A 24,767-nucleotide genomic window follows, 5' to 3' on the forward strand; every position below is an offset into this window, starting at 1 on the left:
GTGACATCCTGGAGTAAGGCATAACAACTGAGATTTTTTTTAACCAAGTAACATGAGGATTTAAAATGAAAATGCCCAATGGCTACAACATGCGTTTCTTTCAAACCTGCACAGTTGAGACCTATGCAGCAAATGGAGGTGCGCAACATGCAAAACTTATGGCATTACTTTGTTGCTACATCCACTTCAAGGTCTGTTATCACTGTACTTTTTGGACACTGTTTTCATGTAAGAACAGAAAGGGGAAGGTGCTACTCACAGAGTGAATAAGGGGTGCAGGGCAGGTCTGCTTGATCTCCTCAGTACAGGACTCCTTGTAAACACAGCTGGACTGCCCCCCTCCACACCATACACAGCTGTACTTGGGATCTGCAGTCTGACAGCGACTGCAGTCAGCTCGCCCCGCCGAACAGTTATACAGGGTCACTGCAACACAAAACGACACACTGCAAGCTTCAGGACAGGGTTAAAGAGTATGAATACCCACTCTGAGGCATAACTTAAAAATACATCACACGGTTTCGTTTCTAAAGCCACATTTCCATCTGCACCATGAAATCAGTTAATTAATTTCTAATTAATTGAATCTCGATCTGCTGCTGGTGTAAAAGAACGAGTCCGATTTCAAACCGTGCTCCCAGTTGCAAATGGAAATGTAGCAATGACTTTCGGAGAACGTCTTTATCAGTACTGTATTGAAGACATGCGCTGAAACGTCCAGTTGACCTCACTGCTTCAGTAACCTACCATAGAGATCCTGAGCACTGTCCACGCGGTAGGTGTCCCTCCTCTTGATGTAGACCACAGCGTTATAGTCCTCCTGCTGGGCGGAGTAGGTGTACTGCAACAGGAGGAAGCAGGAGAGCTGGGATCAGCTTATGTGGAACAGCTACAGTACAGCAGTGAACTGATTAAGCAGTCAAACAAAACCAAACTTTAAATATCAAATCAGAACATGTTTTTGAAAAACGGACCTCTATTTAGCCACTTCAAGAAGGTATATCTGGTGTTCCCTACCCGGTGGAGCTGGCAGGTGAGGTAATACAGGGATGGATCCAGCTCGTCAGTCTCCACATAGGTGTCCACGACCACCATCCTCCCCTCGATCACAAACACACACTCGTAATCCAGCTCGTGATCCTTCAGCAAAGAACAAGAGGAGAACGTTGCAACGATCCATTCTTAATACTGCAGTGATATTGTTTAGGGGTGTGGATTGTGAATAAAAAGATTCTCTGGTATTCAAAACTTGAAGTCTTTGAGAGCTTCAGTATATTTTGCTCGTCCAATAACTTGTGGATCATTGATTTTCTTTTTGTAATTATGCTGGCATAAATAATAGGCTGCAATACATAAAAAATAAGCTAATAAAAAAAGCTATGGGCATACCGCCAGCAAAGAAATACTCTTTAGAGAGGGCATTCTGCCAATAGCAATACAAATGAATTTAATCAATTACTGCTAAGTAATGTATTACATATTTGGGGTATACAAGTACACAAGTTCTCTAACATCTAGTATTTTTTTTAAATCAGCTGGGGAATAAACCCAAAGATAACCAGTAGGTTATCACTGCTTCTCTTGATGGACACTTTGTGAAATAGGTTTGATTCTAGATTTCCTTGAGGTACCTGGAAGAGGTGGAGGTTCTTGCCCAGCAGTGTGATCTTCCTCTCCACGTTGACAGGCAACAGGGCTGACCCCTGGACACTCTCCACACAGGGGCAGTCTGCAGGTCCCCAGCTGACAGCGACAGCCTCCTCGCCCTGCACAAGAACCACACCAAACCAGGGTAAGAGCTTCACAGACACAGCGTTTATCAGAATCATTTTAAACAAGTTTAGCCAGAACATACATCCCCTGTAAATTCAAAACTACAGCAATCAGTATGATGAAAAAGCTGCTGACTGTGACATACATACAAAACAGTATTGAAGAATTAGCAATGAAATGTTTAAAATCCCAATATTAAGTGATGGACAGACACCCCCTATTTCCCACTGAATCAGACATTCAATAAACTTATGCTAAATAAGGATAACAACAAGTTTCCAATGGGTTAGCCATTCTCCAGATATGGAAAAATGTGAAGTGTGACAAGTACAGTACGTATGACCACCACTTCCAATACAAGCCATTCACAGCAGGGGATAATATGGCTGTAAAAGTTACTGTTTACATGTCTAACAAAAAACAAATACATCTAAATGGCACAGCATCATTTAAGAATCACATGCATTCTGGTAAAAGGAGTCTTTGTTACAGTTTGTTGACGAGACAAGGCTTAATTGTATGGCATTTATTATTTATTAAGAAGCGTGCCCCTAAATAGAAGTACATTCATTTCTAAGTTTAGACTGGCACTCACCACTGTGTAGAATCCCGGGGAGTCATACTGGTAATCGAATTCCAAGTCTGGGTCCAGCATGCGTGGGAAGGTGAGGGACACATTTTCTGCATCGCCGTCTCCAGAAAGGAGCGTGGTGGCCGAGAACGGGGCCGTATCATTTTCCATCTGCACCTCCTCAAACCAGGCAACTGGGTCCGAGCCAGCGTCCTGGAGCTGTTCTGAGATCACAGTGGGCTGCATCTCTGCGATGGGAAATTCAAACTCCGAGTCCGAATCAGAAGGCGTTTCCAAAGGGGAGGGGTCAGTCGGGCTTTGGGTGGGGGTCACAGTGGGCGGCAGGATGTCATGAGGAGGTTCTACTATTGACAGAGCGTCATTGAGCTGGATGGTGTCATTCGATGGGTCGGGGGAAGCAGTCACAGAGGCAACGAAGGGTTGGAAGGTAAGGAGAGCTGGGGTGGTAAACGGGCTTGTGTTCCTATCCTCACCTGCTGTAGGCTGTGGGGAAGGTGGCACTTCAGTCTCATCTAACACCACCGCATGGTTCATCGTTAGAAGGTCGGTGTAGTGGGCTGTCGTCACAATCTCCTCTTCAGTTGTCTCTTCTTCAACCAGAACGGGTACCGTGTGTTCAGCTGGCATGGCCACTGCAGTTGCTTCAGTAGAAGCAGTGGTGGTGCTGGTGGTGGTGGCAGCTAGAGTGGTTGGCAGGGTGGTCGGTTCTGTGGATGTAGGCAGTGTTGTGGGAACTGTGGCTGGCTGGACAGTCGTTGGGATGGGCTCTGTTGTAGTTGGACTCTCTGTTGTTGTCATGGGAGAAGTAGTTGTGGGAGGAGGAGTAGTCGTAGTCGTGGGCGGTGTAGTTGTAGTAGTGGGAGCAGTAGTAGTGGTGGTGGTGGTGGTGGTAGTTGTTACAGTAAGGACGGTTGTTGGTAATGTTGTTAGAGCCAAAGTGGAGGGCAGAGGTGCTGTAGAAAACACTATCACTGGCGTCACTGAAGGGGGAGGTGGAGTAGGAAGGGCAAACTGCAGATGAGAGACAGACAGAGAAGTTAAATAAAACAGGTTCTTTTTTGTTCACCTAATCTCATTTCGGAATCCATCTTGCATTCATTCAAATCTGACGACAGAATGACCAGACGAATCACACTGTTCCAAGTTACTCTGCATTACTTAATTTTGCATACATTCTCCTTCTACAAGAAGACTTATTCTACTTAAAGAATATTTGAGGAGTGTTCAGAGTGCTGTGGTTAATTCACTCATGAGGATGGTCATTAACATTGGTTTGCAACATTTCGGCTTCATAGGAGTGGACTTGTATATAATCTCGTGCGATCGGTTGAAGCGAAACAGACATTTTAAGCTTATAGGATTGTACTGTTTATTTAGTGGTAGTAATGAGCAAACAGAAGCAGATAAGGTTGGTTGAAGCCAGATGTCAGAGGGAAAAAAATATAAAATCTAGTAAAAGCACCAAACTGTCTGTTTAACAGTGGTGGAGTTATAAGCACAGAAAATATGTTGGCATCATTGAATGTTAGCACTGCATTCCCTGAATTCTGCTGCTCTTCCAGGATTGAGCTTGGTAAGTGCACATTTATACAAGTTTTATTTGTATTTTAATTTTATCAGTTTGTTCACACTGGGTCCGTTTTAGAGGGTTTGGTCGCACTCATTATGTTTGGTGCGAAGTGTGAACAATAAAGTCCGATTGGGAAACGAACCATACCGAGTCCACCTGAAGAGGTGGTCTCAGTCCAGTTGGCAAACACACAGAGTGGTTCGCTTGCTAAACCTCAATGTGAACAACTGCTTGACTCTGTCCTTTTGCACATAGGAAACAAACTATACAAGGTAACCTGACTAGGAAGTAAACATTTAATGGTTTAGATAATAATTCTGAGGAAACAAGTAGAGCAAAAAAACAAACAAAAAAAATGTCTCGGGGGAACTACATTAGGGTTACCAGACATTCTGGGAAAATTAACATTGTCACAGTTTTCAGCTTTCACTTTTTGTACCGGTCGGAAACGGTAAACTTGTTAAATTGTCCCGGTTATGCTATTGTATTTTTAAGTAAAAAATTGTATTAGCGTGCTCAGCAAGTTAATAGCAGAGTAATGTATTAGGTTGTGTGTTAGCACCATTCAAAAATAAAATAAACAAACAAACAAACAATCTTATGGATTATTTGTTTAATCATTCTGATTATGTGTATACCATATGTTTAAATGGTAATAGCTGATTTATATTTTATATCTGGCTTTTTGTACATATAACATGTTTTACCTAGATGGCAATATAAAGTAAATAATGGAGGAGTTATGATCTGCAATAAATGCACCCGATGTTTAATTTTGAAACTATTATTGTGTTGTTTTATATGCTGTTATTTTTGTTAACGGCTTCAGAGCTGCTACGGTGTCAGTGAATTGAAGAAAAAAATAAAATTAACGTCCCCGTTTTCACTGGAGATCTGGTAATCCTAAACTACATGGACAGTGCGAGAAACTGAAGCTCTGATAGAAAATGTTGTCAGACACCAAAATCCAAGCCGAACTGGACAAAACACAACAATAGTAAAATATAGTGAAGTCTTTTCTCCTATTACTTCGTTTAATGCTGACATTAGGAGAACCGTGCAGAATTGCATAAACTGCATTCAAGAAATGTATTCATTGAATTAGCGAAGTGCTGCCCCAGGGTTTACAGCAACATGCAAGAAACTAAAACACACTATATTAAAAACCAGAGCACTACATCAATAGCTGCCATTTGTCAATATGCCTTGCAGGATCCGGTTCACACACCATATAAAACGAGCAGAGTGCACCTGAAAACTGCATTGTGAACACAAACAAACTCGGTCCTGAAAAAAATGGAAAAGGACCACAAACAAAAACACCATAGCTGGCATCCAAAACGAACTCGGCCCCTTTGCTCGCAGGTAAGTGTGAACAGCAAGCACATTGAATCAACCAAACAAACAAACCAGACCGAGTCCGCTTGAAAACAGACCCAGTGTGAATGCGGCTAAAGTGAATAATACATTTCCTTATCATAACACATAATTGCCAAGTTGTGTTATTTTATTATTGATTATTATTATTTTTTTAAGTTTATGTTTATACGCCATGCTTAGGGGGTGAGTAATGCTTACATTACTTGTAGTGATTGTGAGAATAAGGATTAGAAATGGAGCCAGCATAACAGATTTGTGAGCTAGTTTTAAGTCTGTATTTCAAATAGGTTTATTTGTACCTTTTATTGTTGTTGTGGACTATTTGGCTGTCACTGTAGTTGCTGTTCTGTCTCGATGGCAGTGCACTGTGTTTATTCATTTTTAGAAAGGGAAACGGTGGTGCAATTTGATTGCAGTTTTCTAAATGTGACAGAGTAGGTGCCGTGAAACTCAGGAAGAACAAAAATGCAGCACTCCGATTGGCTGAAACACTTTACAGCATGTTGATGCAGAGTCTGTATTGACATGAGATGGGATGTCGGTGTGGTTCAGTTTTGCATACCATGTGAAAGATTTCTGGGGGGCGCTCCTGGTCATAGATAACTTCTGTTGCACTTGAGCAAAATTGTAGGCATATTAAGTTTAACATTGAGGCATTCGATAAACATTCTGAAAGTTCAGTTGCATTTCACATAAGAATTAAAAAAAACAAAATGATCATCAAAACATTACATTTCAAAATCCAGTTTTCCAGGACTGGATTTTATTAAAGAAATTATCCAATACGTTGCAGGTTTTCAAGAACCCTTTAAGCCCCACTCACACATCCTGACTCACATGCTTGTTGTAGATGATGACTCCCTCCTCACAGGTGGGCTTGTGGGTGCACAGATGGTGATGGACACACCAGTTACACCCCCACTGGCTGCTTACACATCCACGACACCTAGACAGAGCAAACGAGGCACTTCAGTGACACACACATCTCCTACCCACGTCTAACACACTTGTGTAGAGTGCAGGTGTCAGCACCACGAAAAAGTGGGTTCCATTACCTATGTCAGTCATGGGCAACTATGGCCCTGGAGAGCCATTTCACACCAGGCTTAACAGGTACAATGAAGTGGTTACATGCTTCATAACTGGTTTGAATGTTAAGAACATGGTTGGAACAACAGGCTGGTCAGGAAATTGTATAAGTCTGTCACCATGACCAAGTCTCAACAGGAGTAATAAACTTGTCCATGCAAAAATGTAATCAAATGTGGCCAAGTGTTTCAGAAAATAAGCTTTCATTATCCCAAAATCACATGCAGGAATGCATGTAAAGTTTGGGTCATGATTTCAACTTGTGGTCGACATCTTCTCCACCTGATGGTTAGATATTAGTGGACAATGTGGCTGGACCATAACATTATTGTGTCTACTGAGACATTCAAACACATGGTTAGAATGGGGCTCCCTGTAGAGCAGGTGGATGTGAACTCACGGCATGCTCCTGGAGAGCTGTTTCACAGCACTGCAGTCGTAGAAGGTGAAGTCCGTGGAGGAGACAGTGATATTGAGGAAGCGCAGGGAGAGCCTCACCGTCACGTAGTCTGCAAAGACAACACAGGATTAACGAGTCTCAGGGATTGCATTGGGAAGAACATGGTAGCAGAAACTCATTGGAAACCTGCATTTTTAACAGCAAAACAAAGAATTCCTCCGACTGCTTGCTGTTTCTTTGATGCATTTGAAACGTTTATTAAAAAACAGAACTACAAAAGAGAAGTCCAACTCAGAAGACACTCTTGCTGTTCTAAATTCTGAAAGTCAGTTCTAGAGCGTCTCCGGAACCTGGAAGTAATCCCTATCATTCTTCTTGAAGCTGCCTTGGCATCTCTTTAAACCAAGCAGGCATGCTCTTGTTTCTGCCTGCAGTAGTATAAATGTATGTCATCTATAGTGTCAAAAGTAAAAAAAAAAAATTTGAGAAACGGTTAAAGTCCTGTTTGTCTATGGACCCTCTCCCAGTAGCACGCACACCCCCAGACAGGATGCCCCCTGCCCTGCCCTGCCCGGGCTCACTCACCTTCCCCCTGGTGGATGGGTGGGACCTTGTTGGCATCAGGGGAAGAGCAGGTAACCCCGGTCTCAGTCAGCACAGCTGAGCTCTCGTAGTCCTCGAAGAAGCAGGAATAGGACTCCTCCTCAACGAGAGCAGGCAGTTCAGGGATCGAGAGGAAGATCTGGAGAGGAGAGGACAGGAGGGAGGGAAGAGGTGGGGTTAATCTCTCCCTTTGCCCCAGTGGGGTTAGGGATTCAGGGTGTGCAATCGCTTGCAGCTTAACAGCTTTTTTTTTATACAAGGTTTGGCACATAGCCTAGTGGGAACCACTATGGAGAATGAGCACTAACTATGGTCCTCAGATTAGTCACATCTGGTTGAGGGGTCTTGGAAAAAAACAAAGCACATACCGAGCTCCACACAATCACACACCCTGTGGCACATTTCAGCCTTGGGAAAGCGAGGGACAATGTCACTGTCAAAGGTCAAACAGATGGCATGAGAGCTTCTGGTCACAGCTCTACAGGCACCTCATTATATGAACCCCCTCTGCCATTCAGTCCTGGGCTTCTCTCACGCATAGAGTGACATTTGAGTTATATTGTGTGACGGTTTTCTGATGTGGAATACACCAAACACACTTTGCTTGTGACCCAGACCTTCATAGGGGACAGCGACGAAGCCCCCTGCTTGCCATTGCCAAAATGTTAAGCTTCCTTTTTCACACACTATGATCATAATACTTCTCATGGTTGAACCACAATGGCTCAGTTTCACAGCTCTCCACTGTTTCCAATACGACTACTAGTGTCCACTGAATTGAAATGGCACCCTATTGTTCCCACCCAGCTATGCCCAGTACTTACAGTTCTCTTCTCCTCCCTGCTGATGTTGGATGGAGTCAATGACTGGACTCTCAGGCACTGCTGGTGTTGGTCGTAGCTCCACATCCACTGACCAGCCAGCGATGACCGCAGGCAGTCGGACCGTCGACCACACCTGATACACAGGGGAAGAAAAGCCAACACAATGATGGAAGAGAAGTGCCCTGGAAATGGATTGGTAACCATATTCAAGATCTTAAAATATTACAGATCAGACCATTTCTCTTTCCTGGTTCAGTTTAAAACCAAAATGTAATAAGCTTATGTATAAAACAGCCAGGGCAGATGCTGAGTTTGACGATTATTTCTTGACGCCTGGAGCGCACCACCTACGATTTCAGCACTTCTGTGTCTAGACACTAGCTTGGATGAGGTAATAAGCATCCTTTTAGCTTCAAATTACCTGCAGGATATAGAAACGTGAGCCACGCTTAAAATACTTTTAAAAAGCCATTGCTTTTCCATTCAGTTTTAAAACATCCAAATTGTCTGGTCTCCTCAGCGGGGCTGGTTCCCCAGCAAAGATCAACCCGAGTGGGATTCAAACCAGGCTTGCAAGCCTCGCCCTACATTTCAAGCGGGCCACTGTGGACCCGATGCATTTTTGTATTTAAAAGCAAGTATATTAAAAAGGGAGTTCAGTTTTAAAAAAACTTGTTTTGAGGAGGCCTGCAAGACTTGGAAATGTCTAACTGTACAGGTGGACCCCTGGTTTGCACTCACATTCCCTCCAGCACACACCAGCCACAGTACGGATCATTGGCAGAGAGGCAGGACTGGCAATCTAGGTGCTTGGAGCATTCAGCCACTGGACGCTTCACCACCTAGCCAGAGAAACCAGATTAGAACATTAGAAAAAACTGCTACGGAGCTATGCCAAGACTATATAATGCACTTTTCAGAAAGTGGGGTAACCTCACAACAAGACGACTGAAGGTCAGCCAGGCTAATCCCAGAGCTTTATTGCATGAGCCATGGAGGGCAGGACAAAAAGAGTTCAATCTCTTCGGCTTAGTTTAGGGGGGAGAGGAGGTTGATTTCAACTAGCGCAGTAGCCAAGGTCAGATTTAAATGATTGAGAGCTGAAAAAATTAGGATGGAGATCTGTGAAAGTTCACTGCCATTTTGAAGTGGTACTGAGACAGAAAAGCATATCTGTAATAGGGTGAGAGGGCATGTATGGAAGGGACAGTACAGGAGGCAAGTTCAGAGTTTACCAGATAAAGTCGCAGCTGAAACCCCCCACCACCCCCCCATCTCGCTCTTCGACCGAGTACTCCAATTTCTAAATTACAGTGCTGTCCCTTTACAGTGCTGTGGTCAGGAGACCTTGCAATTAGTGTTCCGCCTTGCCACAAGAACAAAAGGGCTGTAATATTCAAAAATAAAAATAACGGCTAGATTGTTCTGATTGAAGTGTGGGTTCTTACAGCACTTGAGATCCAGATTAAGAACATTAGATGCGGTACTAGAGGCAACACCCACCATAGACTGAGTCATGATGTAGAGATACTCCTGCGATTGGTCCAGCAGCAGGTCCCCACCGATGGCAGCGTTTGATTGGATCATTATCGTGGCATACTTCTTTGTTTCGCCAGAGGGGCCAAGGAAAACCTGAAAACAAAAAGGCGAGGTCAGTGGAGCTGGAAGTAGTAACACAGACACTGTGTTCAGACCTACTTAGAAAACAATATTACCAAAAAAGGGTGAAACAACTTCCAAAAGTAAACGTTTCATTTTTGGTCTCTAGTAGATAAAAATTCTCATCTTGTAGACCCTTGTCCTTTATCCTAGTTTGCACTGTGGGTCATAACACTTTGCTGCTGGCCAACATTCTGCTTCTACTGTGCTTGGTGGAAAAATATCTTTCTTCTCCTGGTGACTCCAAAACAAACATTTTGTTGCAGAACAACTTGCTACCAGAAGGTGGCCCCATGTTACAGCTGTACACAACAACTATCAGGCATGTACTGCTAGCCCTTTCCCCCACAACACCACAGTGTCAAACCTGTCGCTCCTCAAACCAACGACTTCCTGAACATCATTTGCAGTCCTCATGAACATCATACACAGCAGAAAAACAGGTTGCTGGTAATGAACATCCCGTCTTGATATGGCTTGTGTTCAAAAATCATTTTGCATTGGTATACTAAAAACAGTGAGTGTTGGGCTTTTGTTTGTCAACCTTTATTTTCACGCATCATTAATGTTTAATTTAATGACACACACTTGTGTTGCGTTTGTCGCTACTGTATCCGACAATGGAGTTCAATTTAACGGTAAAGTACAGCATTCACTGTTGTCTGTTTAATGCATGCAGTGCTGGATGGAGAAATGTAACCCAGTTACAGGCACTAAACGTGTTTTTGATGTATGCAATCCAAACCCCTGCCTTAACAGAAATGGCTACAATTCCCATTGGTCAAAATGATACAAAAACCGTGTTGTTCATTTGGATCCAGACTGATTTCAATATAGATCTTTAGAATCTGCTGGAAGCTCTCCTCCGACTATCGTTCACTGGTTCAACAGCCTGTTTAACAGACCTGGTCATTGGTTCAGGCCTGTGGCGAATTAAAAACAGCAAAAGGTTAACACAGATTTACATCCAGATTTGTCCCACTGCTGCAAACCACTTGCTGATCATCAGGACTAAAGATCAATGACCAACCTCCATTCCCGCTGTCAAGCCAATTGTTAACTTAACTCCTAGAAATGGATGTCACCAAGATACTGAGGCAAGTTGGGTTCAAACCACACCTGCATGACTCACGCAGCACTCCAAATTTCAGTGCTTTTAGTAAGTGAGCTACTGAGGCACCCTTAGCCCAAACACATTGAACAAGTCATTTGAAACATTTTGGAAAAACAAATAAAATAAGAGGCTTTCACGTGTTAATTACTTGGAATATTTTTTTATTTGTCTGTGAGGCATTTCAAATTAAACCCAGAAGTAGAGCAAACAGCAGCTTACTGTATATGGTAAGGTTGTCATGGAATTCTTCACAGTCCAAGCATCACATTCAGGAGAACAGTTTCCGGTCATTTTTGGAAAGTGCTGACATTCCTCTGAGATTTAATGCTGCTGAGGGATTCAATTCCATTTATTTGCAACCCTATGCAATTTCAATGGGGTTTATCTCAAAAGAGCAGATTTATGAGGTACTCCGAAAGGAAATGCAATGGTCTGGCATACCACAGCACCATAAATAGCGCATTAGTGGATAATGTGTGTTTAAGAGCCTGCTCGATGGGCTTCTTTGTTTAAGCCAGTATCGTCCAAGGAAAAAAAAAACAGTAAAGCTACAGCACACAGGATCGTACTTAACAATGCAATATAGACTCTGGCCTAACAAAACATTTAAAAACCATGTAGGTTTGTGGTAGTTTCCCTTGAATTTCTCAGACCGCTTCTTTCGTAAATGCCCTGGTATCTGTGAATTGAATATATTTTGAAGAATATATCTAATTAACAAACCTTCTCACAACCTTTGTGGAACCTAAAAATGTGTAAATTTTTACAACTGCGTGGGGCATGTATTGCCTTAAAAGAACAAGTCGGTATGGGTATGAAATATCATCTGATGTACTCTTCTATTTCTTACATGCACTACAGTGTTACACTTTAGAAGGTTATACAGAATTCTGAGAGCTCTAGCCTTTAAACTTCTGAGCTTTAAAACGTCACCAGGATGTGATGACTGAAACCGAAAATTATACACAGTGACTAAATCACAGGAAGAATACATTAGTTCCGATAACTGTATTACTTCATTTTCATAGCAAGTTGCTCTTTAACCCCAATTCAAAAACACACTGTACTACACCATTTATCAGTGCACTCATGCATTTATGAATAGATTGCTGTGAAAAGCTGTTTGTTGATTGCAGGTTTTGTGTTCCCCGAAGCAGGGGGTATTGGCATGTCAAAAGAAAAAGACTGGGAGATTCTGTATTTAATTAGTGACCCATTTCTTAGAGCACGCTAACTGTATTTCCTAGTGCATGTCAAGTGTCTATTCAATTGTTCACTTGTCCATAATTGATGCTTCTTTCATATAAACACTGCAGTAAGTTGACCCACATTTCTTAGATGTTGGCAATAAATAAATAAATAAATAAATAAATAAATAAATAAAACTCCTGCATTATGCATCACAAACTTGCGGTCTCCTATGCATTCCTCGATTGTAAACCCGGCACGATGCGCAAGATCTGGCCGACTGCTTGGTTGACAGGTGCCTATGTAATTGAAGGCTGCTCAAATGAAGTGGTCTCAAACCTGGTGCATTGCAGAGTACACCATTAAGGTGGTAATAATTAAGGGATGGTTGCATATACCTCCAGAACAATTGAAACTAAACTAATTCAAGCAGACTTGTCAAGTTGAATCCGTTGCGTTCTACCTGCCTGTGGTGGCCCTCCATCATGAGTAGGGCTTGAACTTTTAGGTTTTGATTTTCCAAATCTCTACCTCCCTTTAAATGTTAATTAGTAGTTGTTGAGCGGTCTCTGCATCCTAATAAACTACTAATTAAAGACTGAGTTAAGATAATTTTTTCTTTGCTACAAATCAAGGCGATTTTAAATGATGGACTTGCTATCAATGTACACTATCTGTAGTGGACAGTTTATACTGAGAAGATAATCTGTCAGGACAGCTCTGTTAAACAAGTGAAAATAACAAAAAGCACAACGATAAACTAGGCAACTGCAAGAATGAAATGCAATTAGGATCAGCGTTGAGCAATTAACGCAATTTGCCACGTCTGTTTGAAAAAAAATTAAGCGAAACAGAATCAGGCTCAGTCAATATATGAAGGTAAAACAAGTGACTATTTTGTAATTAACAACTTTTTCTGTTTAATTAGGAAACAGAATCGGCTCAAAATAAGGTTAAAAGGGACGTCATGTGATCAAAAATAAAACCTGAAAACTTCAAGCCCTTATCATGAGTTATGGAAAGTGTTCAACCCTTATACAGTAGTTACACACACAAACACTATATAGGAACGTGGAGAAGTATTGTGCACAGAGGTACAGAAGCGCAGTGACAAACACACAAGTACTCCTGCACTTATTTAGCAGTTACCTTATGCAAGTTTCCCTTGCTGTCCCCCAGGAACACAATGGTATGTCCCTCCATCACACTGACAGCCACAGCGGTGAGACGGGTGTTCGGGCTGTCCAATAACGGGGCAGCCTCAACTGGAACTCGACTGGCCATTGGGCTGGGGGTGTGGTCAGAACCACAAGGGTAGGCATCGAGGGTGTTCTGAGGAAAAAGAGAAAAACAAGCCTGTTATTTGAACTGCGAAGACCAACTTGGCCTTCATGGAAAGCAAGTATTAAAAAAGGGAAAAAAAATAAGAGCAATCTGTTTTTATTAATAACTTAAAATTGGAGAGGAACATTCTGCTGGCTATTAGTGGTATGTAAACAAACAGCGAGGTCTGTTAACAGGAGATTACAGCCGTTTGTTTAACTTAGCTTGGCCAGAATCCTAGGGGTGCTAATTTCCATCATCAAACAGTTGGATATAATGGTTTACAGTATATCATTTCCACTGAAACTTCCAAAGAATGTATTAAAGCCACACTCCCCCCCCTCCCACAATCACACTCGTTCCAATACCAAAAACAAAGCCCATGATAGGGTTTACTATCTGTACACCGTACAACTTCACCAGAACCCAGGACCACTTGGCTTCTCAGTTTAGTTTCAATCCGTAATGGTAGTTTTGGCTACAGACATCACATCTTGAAGTCTTACAGCCACTCTGTCAACCAGGCAAAACTCCTGCTATTAACTGCAGCATGGAGAGGTTGTGAATGTTATCTGCTGTAGCCAAGGCAAGCAAAACAAAAAGTTAACAAATCATTTCCTTCATCAGTAGAGTAGATGACAACATCCTGGTGCTTCCACACGGCAGGATTCTGAGAGCATTAATAACTTGTGCTTAGATACATATTTCGGAAAACTGAAAGTGTAGCATTCTTGCGGCAAGCAGTGTTGGGGAAGCTACTTTTTAAAAGTAGTCCATTACAGTTACTTGAACAAAATTGTAACTAGTTAAGTTTAGTACTTTGGAAAAACAAATGTAACTTATTACTGTTATAGTTACAGGCACAGTTTGAATTGTATACAGCTTTTTTTTTCAGATTGGTCAGACTGCAGCTCGAAATATTCTTTGAAGATCCAGCTAATCAAACCCACCCTCCATTTTCTAGCATATGATATAAAAAGGGCATTCATGTGACATTTAAGGTTCGACTTGCACTGTTAAGGAAACAATTTTAGGACAGAAGATATTCCAGGAGTAGCCTGAGATTGTGATAACACTTCAGGAGCACCCTGAAGAAAGAGAAATCAGTGTATTCATAGCATCATTGTAGAGGTGTTCACTTTGAGTTACTTAGTATAAAGAGTCAGAATACTTTACCGATTTCTTGCAAAAGACTACACATTCCATCTGCATCATACAGATCACGCACACTATTGGAACTGTAGTGTCTGTATTGAAGCAATTGGAACAGTTTGATTATTTTGGTTTCTTTTGTCTGTGTGTCTTGGCTTTTTAATCAAGAGCAGGTCAATGTTTTATAAACCATTTCCTGCCTGTTTATTAAGAACCCAACCCCCATGTCATTTCCTGAAACAGCTGTACTCCTCCAACCCCCAGTGGGAAAAGATCCCTTACACATGTCACTTATGTTGAATTTTAATTCACCAATAATATGCATGTATATGCAAGATGCATTTATTCTGATATGCTACAGAAATCTTATAGTATACTGCAATATTAACTTATGTTAAAAGTGACCAAGTTTCAGCACACTTGGTTGTCTAGATATATGTAAAAGTAACGTCTGATTGGACAGACCTTGATTAATGCTAACCGTGGGGAGTAACGTGATATCGGTATGAAATAACAATTCTCTTAACTAATGTATTCTTGTTCAGATTCACTGTGTCTTGTATATCAGTTTCTGCTTCAGTCATCACATCCTGGTGATTTATTAAAGCACACTGTGGCCTTAAAAGAGCTCTCAAAACATGTCTTATTCAAGTAGAGCTGGATGTAAGAAAAACAGCAGCAAGAAATACCAGTGGTGTTGCAGGGGGAAAGGTTAATGGTTACACTCTGGGGTACCAGCTGTACTGAACTCTATAGAGGCCACATGGGTGCTTTAAGCATCTTGAGTAAGTCGCAATGATGTGCTGACAAATTGAAAAATGATACCAAGTGATTAAGAAGACCACATCTGTTAAGATAACTATGATATCGTACCAAGTTGCTCTAACATTAGGTAGCCCAGGATGAATGCTAAACTATACCTCCCTTATATATCGATTGGCAAGGGATTTAAAAAGGAAAATGCTACCAGCTTGTGGAAATCAAATCACGGACAATAATGGACGACGTCTTACCGAGGGGAGGTTAGCACAGAGGGACTTGACGTCATACTCTATGTAGGCTGCCTCTCCACCCTCGGTCCGCCCGTCCCTCGTGTAGCACAGGTCCCGCGTGGCGTTGATGCGCCGGTCGATCTCCTCCAGCGTGTACATGCACATCGCAGAGTCCTCTCCGGGCTTCCCCGAGGAGGCCAGTCCCATAGAAAACACACCCACCAGCACGTCCCCTTGAGTCCTGAGCCGCCCAGCCCCCAACCCCTCGGCCGGGCGCCCCACGTGGACGGCCTGCAGTAGGTTATAGTTCTTCCCAGCAGTCCGACACACCAGCGGCACCTCCACGTAAGAGTAATAGGAGGTGTCGTACAAGCAGATCCTGGAGATGTAAGTTTTGTACTCCCGGGACTGGGATTTCAAATCCCGCCGGTAAAAAAGGAAGTAGACTGAGGAGTGGTGGGAGAAGGACTTGACAAAATGGTGGTCATATTCCGAAAGACGGCCCGCCAGGGCAAGCTTGGCAGTCTCCTCATACGAGAAGATGAGCGGAGACACCAGGTTGCGGGTGGAGATGGGAGGGTGGCTGCTGGTGTAGCCACGGCCCACAAACAGGACAGGCAGCTGCTCTTTGGAGAGGGCAACCAGCCCCACAGTGGTCACGTTTGGGTCATTGGCCGCCACATATTGGGTGTCCACCGGCCGGTCAGTCTTGAAGAGGACATTCTTGATGGAATCCAGGCTGCGTTTCTCACAGATGCCTTGGTGAACGCTGCCGCAGGTGATGAGCTCCCCTTTATAGGGGTTGACCAGCAGCAGCTTGTTGTGGTTGTTGGCCAGGCGGGCCTGGGGGCAGTGGGTGAAGGCGATGGGCGGCAGGCAGTCTTTGCTGTCCTCAACTGGCCCCGTGCTCTCCTCAGTCCTCAGTTGCAGGTCGGAGCTCAGCTGGAAGAGGTAGTTGGTGGCTCCGATGTAGACCGTGCCCGTCTGGGGGTCTGGGTGAAGGGCCAGGTGCTCGAATTTGGTGCCGCTTCGGGTGAAGGTTTCATAGGCGCTCAGGAAGCTGCTCCCCAGCAGACAGAGGAAGGTATAAATAAGGACCGCCCCGGGTGGCATGGTGAACATTCTGCAATACAGAAAATGGTTCATTATTTTAAGGGTGTCAAAGCCAAAGAACTGCAGGCAACTTTTACTGACATTTCAGAGCAGATTTCTCCCTAATATGCAAAGTTCAAGCTATGCAAACTAAACATTCTTGATTTCTTTCTTAAGACATGATCAGTGCATTTCAGCAGCTATTGGACATAATTATTAAACGTGTAAAATACTGCTCAATTGTTGTAGTCTATTTAAAATAAGTGTAGCTAACAAAACAGTTCCATAAAATGTCTCCACCATGCACATCCATTCATTATACAAGTCTCAAATGTGCAGCTTTGAAAGACATGATATCTGGTACTACACCAGACCTTGCACCTCCCGGGTCATTTCACCGCCATTAGCTTCTTTCCTGTCAATAATCAATCAGCTGCCTACCCTACTGATGATGCGTTCAGCCAGTAAAATTCCCTAAAAGACACTGCCGAGGTCAAATGACCGAGAATAAGGCATACAAAAAACCGAACGCTTCCTTTAATCTAAAGTAGTATTAGAGAACATGTTTTAAAACTAAAAATGCATGTGTGCTATAACATGTGTTTCTTTCAAAACTGCACATTTGAGACCCATGTAGCTATGGAAGTGCAAATTGATTCAAGGCAATGGGAAACTGTTTTCAAACATCACTTACTGTACTTGTATTACTGCACCTGTAAGTGCACAGGCGCCACGCATAGCCACAATTCCCTGGGAGAGGAAAGGAATTTTTATTTGCTAGCTCAGGTACAAATCTGCCAACAAAACCATTTAATCTTTCAACAGATGTAACCTTTTTAAACTGAAATCATCTTAAAAGCTAAAACACCGACGGGGCTTCCCGGAAATTATTCTCTATAGAGACTTCACTTAATGTGTTGAGTGTGGTTGGGGGGTAAAAGAACAAAGGGAATTGATTTATACTTTCTCTTCCAGGTCTTGCAAAAGCACTGATTAAAGAAGAATTTGCTTACCTTTATTCCTGTGCCAATATTAACCCTCTCCCCACGCCCACACCCTCAGCAACCACACCTTGCTGGTGGACCAGATTATTTACATCCCTTTACAGGAATGGACAGAAGACTCCTATTGCATAGCAGTTTCAGCCATTCCAGGTTTTACTACAAGCTGGATTAGCCACAGTGGACAGATAACAAGCTCAAGCGTGTCATATTAAACACAGTAAAACGAAGAATGGAGCAAACTGCTATTCAATGGAAGTCTTATTTATAAATTTTTCTTTTGGTGCTGGCACCTACTATGTCTACAATCCATCCTCAAAGGCCCACAATATAATATGCAATGCATCACATTGCCGGACAGACCTACAGCTTTGAATTCGGTAAAGAAAATAGCTACAAGCAAAAGCTTCCCCCCCCCCCCCCCCCCATACAAAAATACCTGGCAATTGCATTGTATGTGATAAAACTGCTATGCAATAGTAGCACAGCGTTAAATAGGCTGATGCCTTCTAAGAACATGATAAAAACAGTTATAAAGCTAAATTCTCTAAAAGGAGTGGTCTGAAAGACTATGATGAAAGTCATGAAGATTCAAGGCATGTTCACCATATAGAGTGTGACAGACAGACAAGGATCACTGTAGAAGATTAAAATTTGCAAACTAGTCTGTTTGAAAAAGTATCCCAAATTAGTAAGCCAAAGTAACTGCAGCAAAGTAGTCAATGCGATAAGGAATTTGAAAGAAAAATAAATACGACACTTAACAAGCACAGCCAAATAAAACAGCACCCTCTCTCCGCTAAGCTCCGTAGACAATTAAAAAGCTCTCTGATCATATTTTAGATCTCAATTTCCGGGCGACCTGGTGATGCCTCAATAAAAAGAATAAAGCAGCAAGGCTTCAGTTAAAAGCATATTTGTACCAGGATTAGAATGGTCTTTTCCGAGAGAGGTTTTATGAGCTGTTGCAATGCATTTCCTGCAGGGGAAATGTAACTAAGTTGAGGGTCTTGTTACTTGATATGTTTTAATGTTTGAAAACTGCATACAAGGAGTACAGTGAAAGTACCTTATTTAAATGGGTTGTAATATAACTATTCGGATGTAGCCGAGCTACATTTTGTCAACAGAGATTTGAATGAGAAAAAGGAGTTCACTTTTATCTGCGATTGTGTGGAATGGCTTCAAAAGCATTAAAATGTATGATCAGGAATCAATTTGAATAAAGCTTCCTTTGAAGTCTATATGAGTATTACATCGGCACGACAGATGTGATACACCAATACAGTCCCTGGAAACATACCACTTATGTTAACTACGCTGTTGAAGGGCTCTGGAAATATTGTTAAGCCAAGGTCTTAATTGCATCACCAGAGACAATAAGACCAAAATAATTCCTTGAATTGTCACCATTCACTATATAGATCTCAAATGTATAGTTTGGCAAGAAATCTAAATAAGTACTTTCATTTTAAAACAGGACTACACCTGGTTAAAGAAATCTCTGTTTGCTGGCCCTGCTTTGATATTCTTTCACCTGGAGAGAGAATTCATCCGCAGTGCTTCAGGGCCTTTTCATGTTATTAACCAACCAGCTGCTCCCCCAAATGACTGACATGCTTTGCAGCCAGTAAGACGCTTGACCCTGAAGACACTGCTGTGGTGAAATGACCTAGGAAGTGCAACAGATGCAAAAGTGTAACCGATTTCCTGGATAGGTGAAGGCAAGCAAACAGTAAACTTCCTTTTATCTAGTGTAGTACAAGATGTCATGCTGTAAAAATAAAACCCATTCTTGTGTTATCGTGTTTCTTTTTAAACTCCACATTTCAGACATACAATGAATAGAAATGTACGACAGGTATAATTTATGAATATTTAGTTAGCTACAGGCTCAGTTAAACCTTTTCTCAAATATACAGTAGGAATTTTTTTGTACAATGGATATAAGAGGTTCTCACCATTTGTCTCCTATGTTGTGTTAGAGAGGCATTCACCCCTGCACTGCTGGCATTGTCTTTGCTTAACACATCATCCCAGGACAGTACCTGCAAAGAAAGGAAGACAAAATAAACACATGTTCCACGTACAGTGATGAATTTAGTGCTTATGGAAAGGTGAGGGACAATGGCACTGGATACAGTTATTTTCAAAAGTTGTGCAAAATATGTAGCTCAATATTTTAAAGAGTAATAGTTTTAAATGTATTTTTTGCTGTTCTGTTTTTACAAGTCATTCTGAGTGGTTTTGTTATTCCAGTAGTCTCTCTTTACCTGGTTCTGAGCTTGTGTGTAGAATCCTAAGTGTGGGGACTGAACCACCTTCCGTATTCTATTCAAATCATGTGACACAGACATCTTTCAACTCTGCTATCCCCACCCACTCTCTGTCTATATAACTGTCAAGGAGGTTGGGCTGGTTTTGAATGGTAGAAGGAATACTGTTCAGTGCCACCAATTAGGATTCTCCAAACTAGCTCAAAGAAACTCAAAGCCAGGTGAAGGCAGATTTAGAGGAAAACTACAGTAACTAAACATTGGAGGAACAGAACCATTCATAACAATTGCAAAACACCATAAAGTAGTAAATCTAATTTAATAGAAAATACAGTTGTGATTTCTCTACTGGCACAACAGGGGGAGTCATGTATTCTTAAAGGTTACATTAAACATCCGAGACACAGATTATCAGCAGCACCGAATCGAGACCGTAATGTAAATATGAAGCAAACTCAGCTGCTCAACCAAGTCACGGCTCACAGGTCTTAAAAGGGCATCATACTGAGATCATATAGCGACCGTTTCCTTCATCATTGAAATTAAGGTCAGTACAATAAGTGCTTGCCTCCAGGGTAAACAACGCAGGCGTGAGCATCTTGCTGTTCTCTTTGAACCTCCTCAGGACAGCTCTAAGTATTGAACGTGTTGCAGGTGCAGAATCCTGCAGTTAAGAACACCAGACAGGCTAAATAAACCTGTCAAAAGGACAGCACTCAACTACTGGTGACGTTACCTGTCAGACAAAAGCGATTTAAAAGTGGTGCCTTATTTTGGTTGATCAGTCCAACAAAGGACTGCTGTTTTAAAGCTGTATAAATCTATTGATGATACCATATGATTCCTAGGTTAACCTTAAGGTGCATTTAAATCAGATCTAGTTGTCTGTCCAGTTTGTTTACACCACCCAAAGCTTCTACCCTTCTCAACCTTCAATTGTTAAAACTAACATGTTTGTAGCAGTAATACCATCATCAGCAAGTCTCCAGTAGATCTATTTTTTATTATTACTACTTTTATTACTACTATTATTATGTTTATTGCATGTGTAGTACCACATCTATGTAGAAAATACATTAAAAATACCTACATATATCAGCCATAGGCTGTTTAAGGGCTGTATTCATACAGACTTTATTCATTTTTGGAGATTTAGCAATTTGTTGTTTAAGTAATTTTTGTACTTAATATTCTATTAACCCTTTAAGGCACAAGGGACACGTGTCCCACAAATAAAATGATGCCAACTTTCTTATTTTTGCAACGACAGGTTGGATCTGGTCATCCAAATTGTTTCCTTGTGATACTTGAGTTGCTCTCAAATAGAGTTTAAAGACTAAACCGTTTGAACCACCGCTCAATTCCTTGTGTACCTTATGGGATTAAAGTAGCAAAAAAAAATAAAAATAAAATAAAAAATAACACATTTTTCAATTCTTGATACAAGTAAACAAATAAGATGTGTTTGAGCTCTGCATAAAATGTGGCTGAAGGAGATGAAGATAAAGACTTAGATGCCTTACGTTTGTTTAACACATTCAATTAGACTTTGGTTAACCATGTTTGCAATTTAGAACAGACTTAGACACATGTAGAGATAAGCATACTTTATGAATGTGGTACAAACCAATACTGCAGGTTGTAGATGCACTGACACATATGACACTAACAAATAAACATGCTTTAGGAATACATCCCTGAATGTTTAAACACTTGCTTACCACTGAAACATAATGTATGCCTTTTGAATATTATAAAAGATCAGTTTTTCTTAATACAATGCTGTAAATCTTTGTCTGAGCAGGCACCATGATGACTCTCTCACACAGAGACTGCTAATTGTGTCGAGTTGTTGTGATTACATGACGTGTACGGATGTCCACTGGGGCTAAAACTAAACAACCAGGCGCATTTCACCTGAGGCGGACTCAAACACAGGCCTCCAGAGGCCTTTCTGTTTTCTGTTCGCTTTTGACGAATTCACAAGGAAGTGGCACCAACAGCAGCAAGGTCACAAAGTCAGGTCATTCGCGATTCAGAGGTGCTGCCGTGAATGAGGCTACTGTGCTATTCCTGCAGGGACACCGAGGATCTGAAAACTACAACGAGGCATTTAGAGACCAAGTTTACATGCAGAGAAGCTTCCAGAGCTGCCAGTGGCCCTCTATTCAAAGCACGGAACTCACCAAGGCATACGGAACTTTGTTTTTCTCCCTGAAGATTATTAGATTTAGGCATCTGGTTAAATATTTCTGCTTGTATTTTTAGCCGGAAAGCCTCCCTCTGGAGGTTGGTAGACTAAGAAAAATAGGGGGTGTCTCAAAGCTTCTCTGGTTCTATTATACAACTAGACAGCGCTGGAAAATGGTCCCCCCCCCAGCTTTTTAACAGACCTTTGGAGGGGAAAATGTGGAGGGGGTTGAATTTAGGCCTAAGCTAACGATAGGACTTTAACACCTAACCTAGAGTGGTTACAACAATGTGCCACTATTAATTTCATACCCATTGACCCTATCAAAGTACTACATTAGAACGCTAAATTAGAAAATGAATCAATACCGTCAGCGAGCTCTAGCAGGCTTCTTTCAGACAGAGGAGTCGGTGCACCAGCTGTGATCAAATCAATGTGTCCACTTTTTTCATTATCTCTTTCCAGCTTTGTAAGCCTGGACAGAGCAGCATTAACTGATTACCTCTTTAAACCCAGGAAAAGCAGTGAGCTACCAGCCTCTGGAGGGCAAAGGCCAGCCCTGCGGGTGTCTGCTGGAACTCACCAGGCCTGGCCAGTAGGGTCCGCTGTAGTGCGATGAGGTTTTGCCTCCCAACCAGCGGGAGTGCCAGAGCGCCCTTTGGAACCCTCAGCGAAGTCCGTCGATTTCACACAGTCAGGGCACAAACCTGCACTCACACCACACATCATTCAAACCTCGAGCTTTTGTAGCACTACAGCCTTAACGTCTGGGAGAATGTAAAGAAGCAGGACTAATCAAAGCGCAGGTTTGCTTTTTGTTAAACTATAGAAGAATGTAGCAAACTAGCATTTAGGAATTCAATTTTAGTATTCAATTCAACACAGTTGTGGGATTCTGCACATTTTGAATATTAGTGGGCTGTGTTTACTAGTCAGCAGCCTGCTATAAATATGAAGTTATTTTGATCTTCTCGCAGTGTGGTCCAATTCTAAGCACAGGAGCCCAGTACCAGAGGTATACTGTAAAAGGATTGTATTTACAATGCACATCTATCACAAAAGCATTCACTGCTGAAAGGGCATAAATACTGGATGCTTCAGATTGAGGCCGTGAAGTCTGGGAGGTTTTAGTGACAGAGCAACAGAAACTGAATGGGAAAGGACAGCTGCTCTCGACAGATTCCTACACGCACTGACAGGAAGACATCCCGATCCCACTGACACAGCGTGATGGGTTGGGTAGGATCCCGGACCAGTCCTCCACCACACTGTAGACTGGCATATATACTTCATGTCCTCTGTGATTATCTTCTTACATTTCAAACACGCTAGATATATAAAAAGTGACACAGCCTGTAAGTACCATTGTTTAGCAAACCCCATATATTGATGGACGTCCGCATTTGAACCTATTCATAGCAGAGACATTTCCCCAAGAGCGGTGCACAGCCCCCATGTATTACTTTTAACACTGAACAATCTCTAAAAGCAGCCTTGCACAGCTATAATGAGGATCGTACACTTTTCTTTTCTAAAGAAAAGTGATCTTTAAGCATGCTTTCACAAGGATTCAAATAATGATCTGTCCCTAGTGAATGTAGAATTTGTTCTTTGTGGTATTTCTTTCCCATGTCTTTCTGATACATGTTGTAGGGGGACAGGTTAATGGTTACACTCTGGTGTACCAGATGTATGAAATTAGACTTGGTTTTTTGAGAGCTCTGGTGAGGCCACACAGGCGCTTTAAACTCTCAAAAGTCACCAGAGTATGGTCATGGTTAAATCCATGGTTCTCTTCTTGCCATTTTGGTTTCCTCATCTAGTAAAGGCTACCGTTAATCTTGAAGCTTTGAATTGTCAGCCAGTCTTTGCTAGTTCTGACAGGGGCAACTGACGGGGAGGCCTGTGCTGCACAAGAGAGTCTGCCTTGACCTCCTGAAGAAGGGAGCAATATTTATTAAACAGAAACCAAGACAAAACGTTTTGAAAAACAGGGCCGTAAATAAAAAAAAAAAATGTAATTCTAAATTAGTCCAAAGCAAGCTATGGCATTCCAGGCCCTTTCAGTCATGTCTGAATGTACATTAGCTTGCTGTGTGGACTTTAGAGACAGCTACTGCCAAAAAACAGCCTCAGCTGAAACGCTGGGGCTTGAGATCCTGTTTTTCCACTAAAAGGTAAATAAGATGCTGTGAAACAGGCATTCGGAGGTCTGGAGCCAGGCAGAGCTGGCAGGGAGAAGGGGGTAGCTGAGACAAGAGTGCTGCCCTTTGCTTCAGTTTGATTGGTGAACACTTCAGACTTGACTATTTATCTTGACATATTTATCCTTTTTTTTCTTTTCAAATGAGAGATATGGTCCCCAAAAAATCATATGGAATTTTACCTTTTACATTATGGAATGTGCGAATCTGAATAAAAATGTTGGCATATCACATACTATATGGGGCACGTCAAAATGCAGTTACATTTTTTTGTATATATTCATAACTTTAAAACACTATCACTGATTAAGGCACAAGCCTAATTTGATCAACCTATTTGCTCT

At 42.0% G+C, this 24,767-nt stretch overlaps 1 protein-coding gene across 1 annotated transcript in view; it reads right to left on the reverse strand.

The window, feature by feature from the left end:
- LOC117412133 (plexin-B1-like) overlaps positions 1 to 24,767 on the reverse strand; it is a 124,240-nt gene that overhangs the window by 19,696 nt on the left and 79,777 nt on the right. The window contains exons 4-17 of the mRNA XM_058988814.1: positions 19,714 to 19,800; positions 15,681 to 16,782; positions 13,342 to 13,524; positions 9,735 to 9,863; positions 8,973 to 9,073; positions 8,232 to 8,364; positions 7,390 to 7,546; positions 6,805 to 6,913; positions 6,153 to 6,261; positions 2,369 to 3,376; positions 1,632 to 1,766; positions 1,018 to 1,140; positions 748 to 841; positions 260 to 426 (exon numbers count right to left, since the gene is read on the reverse strand). Of these exons, the coding sequence (XP_058844797.1) occupies positions 260 to 426; positions 748 to 841; positions 1,018 to 1,140; positions 1,632 to 1,766; positions 2,369 to 3,376; positions 6,153 to 6,261; positions 6,805 to 6,913; positions 7,390 to 7,546; positions 8,232 to 8,364; positions 8,973 to 9,073; positions 9,735 to 9,863; positions 13,342 to 13,524; positions 15,681 to 16,781 (3,549 nt within the window). The 5' untranslated portion in view covers position 16,782; positions 19,714 to 19,800. The remainder of the gene's footprint in view (positions 1 to 259; positions 427 to 747; positions 842 to 1,017; positions 1,141 to 1,631; positions 1,767 to 2,368; positions 3,377 to 6,152; positions 6,262 to 6,804; positions 6,914 to 7,389; positions 7,547 to 8,231; positions 8,365 to 8,972; positions 9,074 to 9,734; positions 9,864 to 13,341; positions 13,525 to 15,680; positions 16,783 to 19,713; positions 19,801 to 24,767) is intronic.

Source organism: Acipenser ruthenus, chromosome 16 (genome assembly GCF_902713425.1).
Source record: "Acipenser ruthenus chromosome 16, fAciRut3.2 maternal haplotype, whole genome shotgun sequence".
NCBI lineage: Eukaryota > Metazoa > Chordata > Actinopteri > Acipenseriformes > Acipenseridae > Acipenser > Acipenser ruthenus.